The sequence below is a fragment of the Ranitomeya imitator genome, chromosome 8, assembly GCF_032444005.1.
Source record: "Ranitomeya imitator isolate aRanImi1 chromosome 8, aRanImi1.pri, whole genome shotgun sequence".
NCBI classification, from domain to species: Eukaryota; Metazoa; Chordata; class Amphibia; order Anura; family Dendrobatidae; genus Ranitomeya; species Ranitomeya imitator.
The window spans coordinates 33,438,875-33,456,284 of record NC_091289.1 but is presented as its reverse complement, the minus strand read 5'-3'; the positions used below and the strand labels follow the sequence as shown (position 1 = coordinate 33,456,284).

General features: G+C 44.1%; 1 protein-coding gene across 4 annotated transcripts in view; it reads left to right on the top strand.

Moving 5' to 3' along the window:
- CACNA2D3 (calcium voltage-gated channel auxiliary subunit alpha2delta 3) overlaps nt 1-17,410 on the top strand; it is a 1,133,445-nt gene that overhangs the window by 1,053,405 nt on the left and 62,630 nt on the right. For all 4 annotated transcript variants that reach the window (XM_069736702.1, XM_069736703.1, XM_069736699.1 and 1 more), the window contains 3 exons: nt 10,426-10,501; nt 12,204-12,256; nt 14,338-14,393. In XM_069736702.1, coding sequence (XP_069592803.1) covers nt 10,426-10,501; nt 12,204-12,256; nt 14,338-14,393 — 185 coding nt within the window. The remainder of the gene's footprint in view (nt 1-10,425; nt 10,502-12,203; nt 12,257-14,337; nt 14,394-17,410) is intronic.

Here is a 17,410-nt window from a genome sequence, read left to right as displayed (position 1 = left end):
AGGAACTGGTGTAAGAGGAGGAGTCGATGCGTACAGACTGGATTCCTGCAATCCTTGGAGTGGGCAGGACACGTCCTGCGCCACTCGCACGATCTGTACCTGGCTCAACAACATTAACCCAATGGGCAGTGAGGGAAACATATCGCCCCTGTCCATGCTGACTGGTCCACGCATCGGTGGTGAGGTGGACCTTGCTACTGACGGCGTTCAGTAGCGCATGTTTTATGTTTGCCTCAACATGCCTGTGCAGGGCAGGGACAGCCTGCCTGCTGAAGTAAAAGCGGCTGGGCACCTTGTACTGTGGGACTGCCAATGCCATCAAGTCACGGAAGCTGTCAGTCTCCACCAGCCTGAACGAGAGCATTTCCAGGGACAACAGTTTGGCAATGCCTGCATTCAGAGCCTGTGCTCGGGGGTGGTTGGCCGAGAATGCCCGCCTTTTCTCCCATGCCTGGACTACCGATGGCTGTAGAGTAGACTGGGAGTGTGAGGATGACTGGGAAGGTGGTGCTGTGGGTGGAATTACACTAGGTCTCTGGACAACAGTGGAGGAAGAGGCAACACGAGATGAAGAGGTGGTAGCTGCCGCTGTTGGTTGGCCTACGTCTTCACTGTGTTTCTGTAACTCCACCGCGTGCCTGTTCCGCACATGTTTCCACATATTTGTGGTATTGAGGTTGCTGACACTTTTACCTCTTTTTACTTTCTGATGACACAGCTTGCATTTGACAAAACAAATGTCATCTGCAACTGTGTCAAAAAAGGACCAGGCACTGCAAGTCTTGGGAGCGCCCTTTTTGGCTTTGGAAAGAGACAGGCTCCTAACGGGTGCCAAAGTGGAGGCTACAGGCTCCGCAGTCTTCCCCCTCCCTCTCCCTCTTTGGCCCGTAAGGGGAAGCTCTTCCTCAGAGCTGCTCCCACCACCTTCCTGTTCCTCACGCCACGATGGGTCAAGGACCTCATCATCTCCACTACCCTCTGCCACCAACTGCTCCTCCTGGGTAGTCTCGGCAGCACAGTACGCATCAGAAAGCGGCACCTGAGTTTCATCATCAGATGCGTACTGCGCTGTGGTCACCGGAGGCACTGGCCCACCTGCCTCTTCAGAGTCAGAGAGACAAAGCTGTTGGGCATCACTGCACACTGCCTCTTCTTCCATTTCTCCAATGCTGCTTGGCTGGCCCCCTGTTTCCAAGCCAAGAGATTCAGAGAACAGAAGTAGAGACGGCTCCTGTCCTGGGCTCTCTGACTGCCTGGCCAATTTGGCAGGTGGTGAAGAGACAGATGGCTGCTCTCCAGTGCTCTGTGCCTGAGAGGATGTGGCACTAACTGAAGTCGATGCCGAGGCGTTAGCTGCCATCCACCCGACAACGGCTTCAATTTGGTCTTCACGTAGCAGCGGTGCACGGCGCTCTCCGACAAAGCTGCGCATGAAGGACTGTTCCCTGCTGAAACTGAGTGACGACGAGTCACCGGCGCCCGCAGCAGGCACAGAATCACCACGTCCTCTCCCTGCTCCTCTCCCTGCTCCGCGCCCACGCCCACGTGCCTTACTCCCTGCCCTCTTCATCTTGGTTGACAGATAAAGATAAGCAGAAAAGTACTAAGGCCTTACTGTGCTTATTCCTGAAATGCTCCTCCTAACAGGTGTAAGAAACACTAATGTTGTAAATTGTGGACTAAACTTTATTATTTTTCAAATGTGGCCTACACAAGTGTTAAGTTGTGTTTGGTGAACTTAACTTTTTTTTTGATGCAGATCGGGCTACAGAGCTAGTTTAAATCACACGGAGACCGTGCAGACAGCCGTAAACGGCGCTGCAAGGCCAAAAAACCCTCCTCTCGGTTATCCTATATAGTGTTTTTCCACTATTTAGCTGGATACGAGTGGAAAGACACTAATAGGAATTTTTTTTTTCAAATTTTAAACTGGCTGCACTATTTGAAAAAAAGGAAATTGTTTTTCAAGGTATGAGGCAGTAACGCACCCTGAGCTGAATCCAACCGGCTATGGCTGCACACAGACTACAGGGCGAGCTGCGCTCACACAGAGACCGTGCAGACAGCCGTAAACGGCGCTGCAAGGCCAACAAACCCTCCTCTAGGTTATCCTATATAGTGTTTTTCCACTATTTAGCTGGATACGAGTGGAAAGACACTAATAGGAATTTTTTTTTTCAAATTTTAAACAGGCTGCACTATTTGAAAAAAAGTAAAATTTTTCTCAAGGTATGAGGCAGTAACGAACCCTGAGCTGAATCCAACCGGCAATGGCTGCACACAGACTACAGGGCGAGCTGGGCTCACACGGAGACCGTGCAGACAGCCGTAAACGGCGCTGCAAGGCCAAAAAAACCTCCTCTAGGTTATCCTATATAGTGTTTTTCCACTATTTAGCTGGATACGAGTGGAAAGACACTAATAGGAATTTTTTTTTTCAAATTTTAAACTGGCTGCACTATTTGAAAAAAAGGAAATTGTTTTTCAAGGTATGAGGCAGTAACGCACCCTGAGCTGAATCCAACCGGCTATGGCTGCACACAGACTACAGGGCGAGCTGCGCTCACACAGAGACCGTGCAGACAGCCGTAAACGGCGCTGCAAGGCCAAAAAACCCTCCTCTAGGTTATCCTATATAGTGTTTTTCCACTATTTAGCTGGATACGAGTGGAAAGACACTAATAGGAATTTTTTTTTTTCAAATTTTAAACAGGCTGCACTATTTGAAAAAAAGTAAAATTTTTCTCTAGGTATGAGCCAGTAACGAACCCTGAGCTGAATCCAACCGGCTATGGCTGCACACAGACTACAGGGCGAGCTGGGCTCACACGGAGACCGTGCAGACAGCCGTAAACGGCGCTGCAAGGCCCAAAAACCCCCCTCTAGGTTATCCTATGTAGTGTTTTTCCACAATAGAGCTGGAGACTGGTGGAAAAACACTAATAGGAAATTTGAGAAAAAATGTGCAGCAGGCTGCACTAAGAGCAAAAAAGGACAACTGTGTGAGGCAGTGTGAACCCCCCCTGAGCTGAATACAACCGGGTATATGGCTGCACACAGACTACAGAGTGAGCTGCACACACACACACACAGAGACCTTGCAGAACGCTGTTAAAACAGCGCTGCAAGGCAAGAGCAAGGTGAACAGTGAAGAACACACAGCGTTTTGCTAAATTAGCCTTTGGAAAGGAAAATAAAGCAATTAGCTAGCTCGACTGGCCCTCAGTTAGAACACAGCGTCCTGTCCCTAACTGAAATCACAGCAGAGTGAGCGCAAAATGGCGGCAGCGTTTTTTATAGTGCAGAGTGACATCATTTCAGCAGCCAATCCAAGCCTTGCCAGTACTTACATGCCCACCATGCTAAACAGGATGTGCCCACACTTCCAATCATTCCTCATTGGCTGCTGCGTTCAGTTTGAATTCTGGGAACTTCCGATTCCGGTATCCGATACGCGGGAAGTATCGGAATTCGGTATCAGAATTCCGATACCGCAAATATCGGCCGATACCCGATACTTGCGGTATCGGAATGCTCAACACTAGTGATGATAACATCTGTAAAGTGCTGTGGAATTAATGGCGCTATATAAGTGAGTGAAATAAATAAATAAATGAATGAATGAATGAAATATCTGACTGTTGTCTTCTCCAACTCCACCATGCACATGAACACTCAGCTTTGCTGAGCGATTTTGCTATTTTAATAGGCAAAGAAAGCTGCTGTCAAAAATCTGCGTCATCAGCTTATCTCCTCTGAAAATAAAAATACATTTCAACTGATTGACTCCTCCTTATTTCCCCTCCCCCCCCCCAATAATCAGTTGGGAGGCTTGTCCTGCCAAACTTATCAGACTTTTTTCTAGTGCGTGGCCATAAGGAGCTACTTGTTATCCAAAGTGTCAGCAGATTTTTGCTTTGTTATCTGTGAGCAGGATCAGTTAGGTGCAGATACCTTGATTCCAGTGATGTGTCACTTACTAGGCTGTGTTTTGCTGTTTCAATAACCTCACTGTTTTATCACCAGAAGATTATCAATACAGGACTAGATGTCTCGTGCCTCCTGGTCCAACTTCCACCACTGATTAGCGGCTGTGAACACGGAAAGCTTCCAATCAGTGCTGTGGGCGGAGTTATACACAGCTCAGGATTCCGAGCTCTTCTAGATCTGCAGCAGAGAAAACAGGGATTCCATCACAGGTGCTGCACCCAGTAAACTAAGTGATACATCGCTGGAATCAGGGTTTCTGTCCCGACATCATGCTGCTGTCAGATTACATAGCAAAAAAACTGCTGATAGATTCCATTTCCCTTTATGCAGGGATTAGGCTGCATCAACAGAGTCAATGTTGCCTTGTAGAGGGAGTTGGAAGAGTTTACCAAAACAAGATGACAAAATCTGAACTAAAGGCCAAGGTCAAGGATATCTGGTTCATAATCCAGGAGAAACAGTCAGAGTATTCTGGAAAATAAAGAATTAAACCATTAAATAGTCCAAGCTCAAATCCGAGCATTAATCCAGAAGAATAGTAAATTTATCAGCAGACAAATAAAAAGTCTATAATAGTATATTGCATAGAATCTAAATAAAATACAATAACAAAGTCCAAAGCAGAAAAATAAATTTCAGTACTGTGATCATGTCACTAAAAATCCTTAAACAGTAAGTAGCCTAGTGTTTTGTTTTTTCATTTTTTACTTTTATCTATTGATTTTAATTACTTATTTGATTTTTATCTATTGTAACACTGATTTTATCTTTTTGTAATTAGAACATTTTTATGTGACCTTTTCTCCCCATATTTTTACATGCGAAGAAGCGATTTTCCCTGACATTATACAGGGTGGACCATTTATATGGTTTCATCTAAATAAACTGGGAATGGTTGGTGATATCAACTTCTTGCTTGTGGCATATTAGTATATGGGAGGAGGAAAACTTTTCAAGATGGGTGGTGACCATGGTGGCCATTTTGAAGTCGGCCATTTTGGATCCAACTTTATGTTTTCCAATGGAAAGGGGGTCATATGACACATCAGACTTATTGAGAATTTCACAAGAAAAACTATGGTGTGCTTGGTTTTAACATAACTTTATTCTTTCATGAGTTATTTACAAGTTTATGACCACTTCTAATGACTTCTAATGACCACTTCGGCCATTCAACTTGCCGACGACAACCATCATGATGATATGTTGCCCCCTTTATGCCCTGAAGATGACTCGTTCCCTGAGTTTTTCCAGCAAGATGGTGCACCACCACATTATGGGTGTCAGGTCCGAGCATTCCTACATGAACAGTTTCCTGGAAAGCGGATTGGTCGTCGTGGGCCAGTTGAATGGTCACCAAGGTCTCCTGATCTGACCCCCTTAGAATTTTATCTTTTGGGTCATCTGAAGGCAATTGTCTATGCTGTGAAGCTACGAGATGTGCAGCATCTGAAACAATGGATACTGGAAGCCTGTGCTAACATTTCATCTGCGGTGTTGCTATCAGTGTGCCAAGAGTGGGAGAAGAGGGTTGCATTGACAATCCAACACAATGGGCAGCACAAGTTGTCATAAACTAGTAAATAACTCATGAAAGAATAAAGTTGCGTTAAAACCAAGCACACCATTGTTTTACTTGTGAAATTCTCAATAAGTTTGATGTGTCACATGACCTTCTTCCCATAGGAAAGTAAAGTTGGATCCAAAATGGCTGACGTCAAAATGGCTGCTATGGTCACCACCCATCTTGAAGTTTTCCTCCTCCCATATACTAATGTGCCACAAACAGGAAGTTGATGTCACCAACCATTCCCATTTTATTTAGGTGTATCCATATAAATGGCCCACCCTGTATATACAGTATACTGTATATATATATATATATATATATATATATATATATGTATTGTATTTATAAATATACTTTTTATTTGTAATGTCTCAATAACTATATAGTCACCAGTGAAATATTCTGTCGAGCGCGTCAGGTTTTATGTTTCTGCTGATCTTGAGACAGTAAATGTAACACAGCATCAAAAGCAGGAAATCACTTTGTAGTTAGGTAATTACTCAAATTTCCTTTTTCCTTGTCAAACGGCATTGAAGTTTAACACAGTACACAATGTAAACATGACTCTGAACGCTCGCTGCTACGGCAGAATGGGGCCGCTGCATCAGACCTGATCTAAGTACTGAAATATTTTTTCACTGAGGGTCATAACTGCACAGTGTCGGCTCATACTTACTAGTATTCTTCTGAAAATCCCATCTGTCATTTCAGGTATTTCAAAAGTTGAAAGAGTGAAATTGGCCTGAGATGGGTGCTGGCTTGGGTTATTTCTTCCTGCCAATAAAGAACAATTTTATATTTCACTTACATATATTAAGTTTTACAAGACTATGCTTGTGTCCTTATTAGGGCCGTCTTGTCCGGTTCGAACCACCTAATTTCTGTCCACTATAAGAGTATTTAAAGAGAACCTGTCATCAGGATTTTCTTAATTAAACTACAGGCATTGTCAGGTTGGCGCCGCTATACTGATTAAAATGATACCTTGGTTGATGAAATCTGTCTTGTGGTTCTTGTTTAATCTGCGTTTGAAGATTTGAATTAATGATATGTCTGTGCTTCGGGGTGGACCCGAATCTGCTTTAACCCCTTCATGACCTTGGGATTTTCCATTTTTCCATGTTCGTTTTTTGCTCCCCTCATTCCCAGAGTCATAACGTTTTTATTTTTCCGTCAATATGGCCATTTGAGGGCTTATTTTTTGCTAAACAAGTTGTACTTTTGAACAACATCATTGGTTTTAGCATGTCGTGTACTAGAAAACAAGAAAAAAATTCCAAGAGCGGTGAAATTGCAAAAAAGTGCAGTCCCACACTTGTTTTTTGTTTGGCTTTTTTGCTAGATTCACTAAATGCTAAAACTGACCTGCCATTATGATTCTCCAGGTCATTAAGAGTTCATAGATACCTAACATGACTAGGTCATTTTTTATCTAAGTGGTGAAAAAAATTCCAAACTTTGCAAAAAAAAATAAAAAATTGCGCCATTTTCCAATACTCGTAACGTCTCCATTAGGGTTGAGCGAAACGGGTCGGCCACTTTCAGAAGTCGCCAACCTTTGGCAAAGTCGGGTTTCATGAAACCCGACCCGACCCCAGTGTGGGGTCGGCCATGAAGTCGGCGATCTTCTGAATGTGGTATCGGAATTCCGATCCCAAGTTCCGATATGTTTGCAATATCGGAAATCGGTATCGGAATCCATATTTAATGTAAAATAAAGAATTAAAATAAAAAATATCGCTATACTTACCCTCTGACGCGCCCTGGTACTAACCGGGAACCTTCCTTCCTTCGAATCAGCGCTTGCAGGACCTTGCGGTGACGTCGCGGTGACGTCACGGCTTGTGATTGGTCGCGCGAGCGGTCACATGGGCGGCCGTGCGACCAATCACAAGCCGCGACGTCACCGCGACGTCACCGCAAGGTCCTGCAAGCGCTGATTCGAAGGAAGGAAGGTTCCCGGTTAGTACCAGGGCGCGTCAGAGGGTAAGTATAGCGATATTTTTTATTTTAATTCTTTATTTTACACTTAAATATGGATCCCAGGGCCTGAAGGAGAGTTTCCGCTCCTTCAGACCCTGGGAACCAATGGAAACCCAATGCACTGCATTGGGTTTCGAGTTTCGGCCGACCCCGACCCCGACTTTTTTATAGGATCGGCCGATTTCACTCGACCCGACTTTTGAAAAAGTCGGGTTTCGTGAAACCCGACCCGATCCTATAAAAGTAAAGGTCGCTCAACCCTAGTCTCCATGTTTCATGATCTGGGGTCGGGTGAGGGCTTATTTTTTGGGTGCTGAGCTGGCGTTTTTAATGATACCATTTCGGTGCAGATACATTCTTTTGATCGCCCGTTATTGCATTTTAATGCAATGTCACGGCGACCAAAAATGTAATTCTGGCGTTTCAAATTTTTTTCTTGCTACGCTGTTTAGCGATCAGGTTAATGCTTTTTTTATTGAAAGATCGGGCGATTCTGAATGCGGCGATAGCAAATATGTGTAGGTTTGATTGTTTTTTAATTGATTTATTTTGAATGGGGCAAAAGGGGGGTGATTTAAACTTTTATATTTTTTTTATTTTTTTCACATTTTTTTTACTTTTTTTTTACTTTTGCCATGCTTGAATAGCCTTCATAGGAGGCTAGAAGCTGGCAAAACTTGATCGCCTCTGCTACATAGCAGCGATCATCAGATCGCTGCTATGCTGCAGAAATGCAGGTGTACTATGAGTGGCGACCACAGGGTGGAGCTCACAGCTACCGGGGATCAGTAACCATAGAGGTCTCAAGGACCTCTATGGTTACTATACAGGAGCACTGACCCCTGATCATGTGACGGGGGTCAGCGATGCGCTCATTTCCGGAGCGCCGGTTAAATGCCGCTGTCAGCGTTTGACAGCAGAATTTAACTAGTTAATAGCTGCGGGAGAGTCGCGATTTCAACCGTCGCTATTGCGGGCACATGTCAGCTGTTCAAAACAGCTGACATGCCCCAGCTTTGATGCGGGCTCACCGCTGCTGAGCTATGCGCTCCTGTCTGCTGAGCCTTGTGCTCCTGTCTGCTGAGCTGTGCGCTCCTGTCTGCTGAGCTGTGCACTCCTGTCTGCTGAGCTGTGTGCTCCTGTCTGCTGAGCTGTGCGCTCCTGTCTGCTGAGCTGTGCACTCCTGTCTGCTGAGCTGTGTACTCCTGTCTGCTGAGCTGTGCACTCCTGGCTGCTGAGCTGTACGCTCCTGTCTGTTGAGATGTGTGATCCTATCTGCTGAGCTGTGCGCTCCTGTCTGCTGAGCTGTGCACTCCTGTCTGCTGAGCTGTACGCTCCTGTCTGCTGAGCTGTACGCTCCTGTCTGCTGAGATGTGTGCTCCTGTCTGCTGAGCTGTGCAATCCTGTCTGCTGAGCTGTGTACTCCTGTCTGCTGAGCTGTGCACTCCTGGCTGCTGAGCTGTACGCTCCTGTCTGTTGAGATGTGTGCTCCTATCTGCTGAGCTGTGCGCTCCTGTCTGCTGAGCTGTGCCCTCCTGTCTGCTGAGCTGTATGCTCCTGTCTGCTGAGCTGTACGCTCCTGTCTGGTGAGATGTGTGCTCCTGTCTGCTGAGCTGTGCGCTCCTGTCTGCTGAGCTGTGCACTCCTGTCTGTTGAACTGTACGCTCCTGTCTGCTGAGATGTGTGCTCCTGTCTGCTGAGCTGTGTGCTCCTGTCTGCTGAGCTGTGCGCTCCTGTCTGTTGAGCTGTGCACTCCTGTCTGTTGAACTGTATGCTCCTGTCTGCTGAGATGTGTGCTCCTGTCTGCTGAGCTGTGTGCTCCTGTCTGCTGAGCTGTGCGCTCCTGTCTGTTGAGCTGTGCGCTCCTGTGTGCTAAGCTGTGAACTCCTGTCTGCTAAGCTGTGCACTCCTGTTTGCTGAGCTGTGCGCTCCTGTCTGTTGAGCTGTGCGCTCCTGTCTGCTGAGCTGTGCACTCCTGTCTGCTGAGCTGTGCGATCCTGTCTGCTGAGCTGTGTGCTCCTGTCTGCTGAGTTGTGCGCTCCTGTCTGCTGAGCTTTGTGCTCCTGTCTGCTGAGCTGTGTGCTCCTGTCTGCTGAGCTGTGCGCTCCTGTCTGCTAAGCTGTGCGCTCCTGTCTGCTGAGCTGTGTATTAAGGTCTGCTAAGCTGTGCGCTCCTGTCTGCTGAGCTGTGCGATCCTGTCTGCTGAGCTGTGTGCTCCTGTCTGCTGAGCTGTGCACTCCTGTCTGCTGAGCTGTGTGCTCCTGTCTGCTGAGCTGTGCGCTCCTGTCTGCTGAGCCTTGTGCTCCTGTCTGCTGAGCTGTGCGCTCCTGTCTGCTGAGCTGTGCACTCCTGTCTGCTGAGCTGTGTGCTCCTGTCTGCTGAGCTGTGCGCTCCTGTCTGCTGAGCTGTGCACTCCTGTCTGCTGAGCTGTGTACTCCTGTCTGCTGAGCTGTGCAATCCTGTCTGCTGAGCTGTGTGCTCCTGTCTGCTGAGTTGTGCGCTCCTGTCTGCTGAGCTTTGTGCTCCTGTCTGCTGAGCTGTGTGCTCCTGTCTGCTGAGCTGTGCGCTCCTGTCTGCTGAGCTATGTGCTCCTGTCTGCTAAGCTGTGTATTAAGGTCTGCTAAGCTGTGCGCTCCTGTCTGCTGAGCTGTGCGCTCCTGTCTGCTGAGCTGTGCGATCCTGTCTGCTGAACTGTGTGCTTCTGTCTGCTGACCTGTAAGCTGTGCACCTCTCAATAAGGTTTTTCAGTTTTCGGTGAGGATCTTAGCACTTGGATTTCTACTTGTAATTATAAGGGCTTTGAAAGTTGTAAAAATGTTTGCTTACTCTTCAAGTGATGCAAATGAGTGTTGAATAAAATTATTATTTTTTTGTTTCCGTAGAATAACCTTGTATGACTATCAAGCCATGTGCAGAACTAATAAGGAGAGCAGTGACAGTGCGCACAGCCTGCTCGATGTAAGTCTACCTTCTATATCTAGTATATTCATACCGTATACTACTGATTATAAATAATGTGATGGCCATGTCAGCGTACAGTATACTCTTCTTATCAATGGTTTAGCTTCCATAATGGCCACACAGTGTGGTTGCTGTTGATGCTTTGGAGGGCAGAGGACTCTTCCTGTTGGTCTTATCCACTTTGTCAATGGATATCAATAACTTGCATTGGACTCTCCTCTTTAAAGCATCTAAAAAAACCATATATTAATTGCACCAGATTTATCAGGGGCTTTAAACATCTCCGGCAGTGTCTTATCATTCCTGAAAACAAACCGATCGAGTATTAACGTTCCACTGTCCAATCCTTCTCAATCGGCCCCCAAACACATTACATAGTCAGCCAGTTTCCCCGACTTTCTTCTAAGGTATATAGAGTCTTCAGGTTACTTAATCTAAAATATAGAATTATTACATCTGCTCTATTGTAGGCTACAAATTATCCCAAGAGTGATGGAAACAAACTCAAGACCCCTTTATACTGTTTAGAACACCGAGCACCATACTGGTGGGGCCCATTTTTATCTTATGGTTTGTAGCCCCTAGTCATTTTATACACAACATTGCTTCTTCTGTATAAATTTCCAGTCTACCTATGTGACGAAACATGTGTGGACAGCTATTTACCTTTTGCCCTTCTTTTTTCCTATAGTGCTCTCCAATAACTGAATTTAAAAAAAGATTTAACTATAAGGTTTTAGTATTTTTCGACTTTTATAGAAGGTCCCTATACAATACATTATATCTGCTACCGTCAGAGTGGGTACAGCTATTTTATGGCCTGAAGGATAATTTTGCAATTTGCTGTTTTTGAGATATTACACTTTTTTCATATGGCGCTATAAATTTATAAAGGCAGAGTTCAGATGGCCAAGCTAAAAATCAGGCCAGTTAGGTTCAGAAACTGAAGATGTGACTGAATTCCTATAAGCTCCATGTACAGCTCTGTGTGTTCGCCTGCAAATGGAATGAGTGCAGAAGCTGCCTGCTACTTACTTTTACTAAACTGTCCAAGAGTAGTGCATGCTACAATGTTTTTCTACACAAATTATTGGTCCATGGTGGAAATTGACCATGTGTGCTGCTACATTGGCTATAGTTCGTCCTTGTGCTCTACGTGTGTGGTCAAGGTCAACACACGTACAAATAATGCACTTATCTGAATGATCCCAAATGGGACATTTAAGGACCCACCATGTGCAACCTACGCAGGGCTTCAGAACTGTAAAACGTCCCCGTTAATTTATAGACCTATCTCATTATGGTCCTGTTAATAAGACCAACGTTGTAACTTGATTTTCCCTCTTTTGGGGCAAAATTTAGTATGACGTCCTAGTACTGTATGTAGATAGCTAAATCAAGATCAAGGTAAAGTAACTTGTTGGTGACACCTGGAACCCAATTCTCAAAAAAAAGCCCAACGTAACTGGGCAGTTGGAATTGAGTCCATGTTGCCCGATCACTACTTTTGGCACTGAGTCTTCCCTGACACCATTTCCTATATTTTATTGATAGCTTTTTTCTTTTTTTGCTAAGTCTCAGGCCACGAAATGTGTGTGCTCCCACTCTGTGTAGGTGAAAGCTTTGCAATTGTACATTTTTCTTGCTTAAAGATGAAAGACCTTTTCCTCCACATCATTACATCTCTGCTCTTTTCCAGCCCTATCATGCCTTGTTTGCTGCTGTAAAATGGATAATGACAGAGCTTATCCTGTAAGTCTATTTTCGTCATTACGAGGCGCGTCGGCCCTGCACGCTCTAAGAATGTTTATTGCATCACACGAATTAGCAAACATTGAAGAGCATGTACTCACCACACACATTTTAACTCTAGTGTAGTCTTCTTAATGTGGACAAATACTAGGAAGTGCCCTGATCGTGGTTACAGTCTTGTGGTAGGTAATGGCTGCATGCTGCCTGGGTGGGCTTCCGCCAATACATCAAACCATCTAGATGATTCATTCTGTTTCTTTGTGATTTCATGTTCTGTGAAATAGTTTCTTAGATGCTCATGTCAGGCTCAAGACGAGCTGTCAGGTGTTGGTGAGACGTAGGCTTTGTGCTGTCGGACGCCATGCAATTTTCCTGTTGTCAATAGTACAAATGTATTACACAAGTCTTTTTTTTTCTAGAATACTTTGCTTTTAAGATAACAATCAAGACTATGGATTTTTCTTTTGATATCATCTTCAAATATAGACATTACTTAAGCATACTTCGATGGGTGAAGAATTGATAGCAGAATGGAACGTACAAGTGTTTCCAGACGTTGGAGACAACACTGGACTTTGATAGTAGTCGTCATTGACTATTAAAAACAAAGTCCCAGGAACTAATGACATCCAAAAGCTGGTAATAGGGTAGTAGAGACTCCCCCCATTAAAATTCGCAAGTCGGTGGCACAATACACTTGGTAAATACAGTTCCTTTCACCGAGGCACTGGTCTCAACTAATGGCACAGTATGCTTGATGGTAGTAATTCACACATGGCGGGAGTAATTGACACCAACGGGAAGATTTATCCCTGTTACAAAATGGAGGCTGCATGTCCTACTGCCGCACCATTCATTCTTTATGAGGCTGGCAGGAAAAGCTGAGTGTAGGCCTCAGCAATCCAATAGGAAATGAGTACAGCTCAGATCACACTCCAGTCTAACGGCGATAAAAATTCACGATTTTACTGATCAGTCCGAGTGATCCTACTCTTACCGATCAACTATCTTCAGGTTAGGTGATAACTTGTTTTCAATGAACAACCCTTGTGAGCTCAATGGTTGTGAAATACCCCAGTTGACCCAGTTAGATTTTACCATTTCTGGTCACATCTAGTAATGAGGACACTTGAACATTCTAGAGCTTCAAAGAGAACTTTCACACACTAGTTAGCTTTATTAACGCCAATGTTAACATCACCGAGGCCATGAGTGAGAGTTAATTTCTCACAAACTGTCCCTATTTTGCATAATGTAAATTAAGTTTGCGAAATACACATACAGCAACACTCATAGTATCACAACTCATTTACTCAGGAGTAGAATTGGTGTCCACACACCTGCCTCTATCTTTGAGAGCCCCTAAAGTCAATCCCTCCAACCAGCCCATTCTTCCCACTAGCGTTTCAGAACCATAGCACATTATATGCCACCAGCCCTTCCCACCCTGAAGTCCCACAAAGTTCCTACAAGGCCCAGTTAAGCTCTCCAGAGTTGCTGTCTTCTACAACCCAAATTACATTGGGTCCAATCCTTGCTGATATCTCTTGCAAAATCGGCAGACCACCCAGAACTGACTCTACAACACCACTACAACAACAGCCTGAAAAGAGCACCTCCACATTCCATCTATCCAGACTGCCAAGAGCTGTAAGCTACTCTCAGCCCACTGTTCTATATTAGAATCTATAGCTGTTGAGTACCTTGCTAGGAGACACCTGACAGAACCACTTATGGGTCTCAGGAAAGCACACCAACAGACCCAGTATCATCCAATCCCCAAACACGCTCTTAAAGGTGAATCTACTGTCAAATGGTGGAATGTGTCCTGTTTATTGAGGTAGGCATTTGCAGAAAGAGCATTTTTAGCATTTAAAGTGGGCTTCTAACCATAATCATCATATTCTGCTATGACGGAAGATGATAATTGTATAGATGTCTGAAATTTCCAAGATAATACCCACAATATCACACCGTTGATAGCTAGGCTTAGTTATAGGTGAGCATTATACTTACTTGCAGCTGGACAGTATCTGAAACAGATCCTACAAACTTATTATTATATCCTCTTACTTCCTCAGATTCCTCGTGGAATTTAATCTATGCAGTTGGTGGAACTCAGGTCATTCTGTGAAAGGTAATACTCTGATATTTGTGTATTTTATTATAGTAAGCTTAATGAGAACTGTAAAAGAGCTTAAAGGGAATCTGTCTGTAAGATCAACCCTCCTAAGCCGTCAATTTGCCGATGTTGGTCAAGAAAGCTGAATAAAATGATACCTTGATATCTGCGATCCGATGTCTTGCTCCAGAGAAATCCATGTTTTTCTTAATATGTAAATGACTTGGACCGGACATAGTTCTCCCCTAGAATCTGCCTCCAGAGCTTATTTTAAATGAAAGGGGGCTTCACCAGCATGAGACATGTAATGACTGACCGTCTGCTCTCCTGATCTTCATGTCTCACACTGATGACGCCCCCTTTCATTTAAAATAACCTCTGGAAGCAGATTCTCGTGGAGATCTATGTCCCACCCATAGATCTTAATAATTAAATTACATATAAGAAAAGTTTGTATTTTTCCGGAATAATATATCGGTATAAGTATCATTTTATTCAATTCTCTATGACCTGCTGACAGGTCTCAACAACAAAAAAAAGACCATAGCTGGGATGGGTCTGCTTTTTACCTAATTAGTTGGATGAGACTGGCCTCCATTGTCTTATATGGCGGAAATAAACTATTTTCAAACGGGTTTCTCAATCCTATTCACTACAATGATACTAATATTTAAATACTAAGGGCCGCAACAACAAATGTGCAGAGCTTTGCCTGATGATTAATACAGGGTAGTGTTTCCCTAAGGCAGTGTTCCCCAACTCCAGTCCTCAAGAGCCACCAACAGGTCGTGTTTTTAGGATTTCCTTAGCATCGCCCAGGTGATGGAATTGATGCCTGTCTAGATTATGGAGTTCTCACCTGGGCATTACTAAGGAAATCCTGAAAACATGACCTGTTGGTGGCTCTTGAGGACCGAACTTGGGGAACACTGCCCTAAGGGAACATGGTGTCAGTGGCCGATCGCGGTCTCCTCAATCATTTGATTGTCAGGGAACCGAAAAGCAGAACACAGATCTTCTATTGGTGAAATAACCGAAACATTTAGTATCAACATAAAATTCCTGAAAAACCCTTTTACAGTGAGTATATTGGCCTTTGCTCTAGTGGTTTTACCTTTTCATTTCATTGGCCCTTGGCCCTCTTCCATGTTTCACCAGTCCATATGAGCCCCAAGGCTGAATGTTGTACAATAGCCATTATTGACCATACTTTCATCGCGATGATCATTATTTTTATAGTAAATTGGAAATACTTTCTCCTGATTTGTTCGCTTGACTTAGCAACTGGAACTCATCCCTTACTAACCCCTCGCCCGTCTACTCAACGTTGTTTCACAGGTATTCTTAAAGTTTATTTCAATAGTTTGAAAAACGTCTATTTCTCTACACATGCTCGCATACAATTTTTCTATCAAAGATTAGGGATTTTCATCCAATTGCCCAGACGAACGAAAATAGAGCACATCTAATGCCGAAACCGCATTTACATCATATGTATTTCCGGGAACAGAAAAACAGTTTGTATCCAGCTATTAAACTCATTTATAAAAGAATGCCCCCCTGCAGCACACATCATCAAGCTTGTTCTGCTGATCATACTAATTTTTGGAGGAGTTTTTAGAGGAACATATTTAGAGGGTCATTATTCTCCCTTTGAACTTACCGTAACATTTAGATTTGATCTCTACTTCTTTTTTGTGAAAAGGTGAATCATGTGTATGCCCAATAGTGAGATTATTCTCATGTGTACCAAGATCTAGTTCTTTTAAAGGGGTTGTTCAGTACTTTAACATTGATGGTCTATCCTTAGGATCGGTCATCAATGTCTGATTGATGGGGGTGTGACACTGCCGATCAGCTATTTCCAATGTTGGCAGTGGCCGGAGCTGCTCAGTTATGGAGCTTCACAGCCATATTGATGCAATAGTGGTCGCAGTCGGGTACTGCACATCTGACCCCCATTGATTTGAATAAGGGGAGGATGTGCAGTACCCTGTCGCGGCCACTATACAGTCGATGGAACTGTGCTGTTCAGCTCCGTAACGAAGCAGTTCCGGCTCCCGCCAACCTTGGAAACCTCTGATCGGCGGGGATTCCGGGTGTCGTACCGCCACCGATCAGACATTGATGACCTATCCTAAGGATATGCCATCAATGTTAAAGTCCTGGACAACCCCTTTAATCAATAGTGTGTGTACAAGGGGCTTAGCTCCCTAACTGGAATCTTCTCTGCTCACTTCTCCAGACTTCTGCCATATATGTGTGTTGGAAGGAGTTGTATGGAGTGGGCCCCGCTATATACAAAACAGACACTTGTAAATTGCTGCAATTGGAGCCAGCTCTGCTTGCAGCAGTTTAACTCTTTAGATTCTGGGGTGAACAGCGATCATGGCATTTAAGTAGTTAGATAGAGGAAATAAGTCACCTCTGTCTTTCCCAGTTTGGTCCTTACAGGAACCCAATGTATTGTTCTCATGGTAGCTTAGGTCCATTGGAGAATGTGTCTTAGTCCATTGAATGGGCAACCTATAGTATGTGATTCTGTATCCATGGCTGCAGTCTGTCCCAAGAAACTCGTTAACACTAATTTTGTTCTTTATTTTAATCAGTTAGAAGTTGTGAACTTGGCCTCTGTCATGTAGAGTAGGTTTAAAACAGCAAGGAACTTGGCTGCAGTGTAGGAAACAATTGGACATTTTCCCTACAACGTCTTGTCTCTTGAATTAGCCATTGTTTTCCATTCTCCACTTACAGTTCCTGATTTTTTTTTATGTAGAAAAATCAAGATGAGAAGTCTTGGACACTGGTTACAAACAAACACATTTGATGACCTTTTTATAAGAAAGATGATATGTCGAGAGATACGATGCCTCTAGACATTGTCCGCCATCTGTTGGCGTAATGGTTCAAAGTTTAACAATTTGGTCATATCATATATATTTTTTGTCAACTGTCTTGTTTTTGACAACTTTTGGGGTTGACCTTATTCCTCCTATAAAAAAAAAGGTTTTGATTTTATGTAAAAGCATATT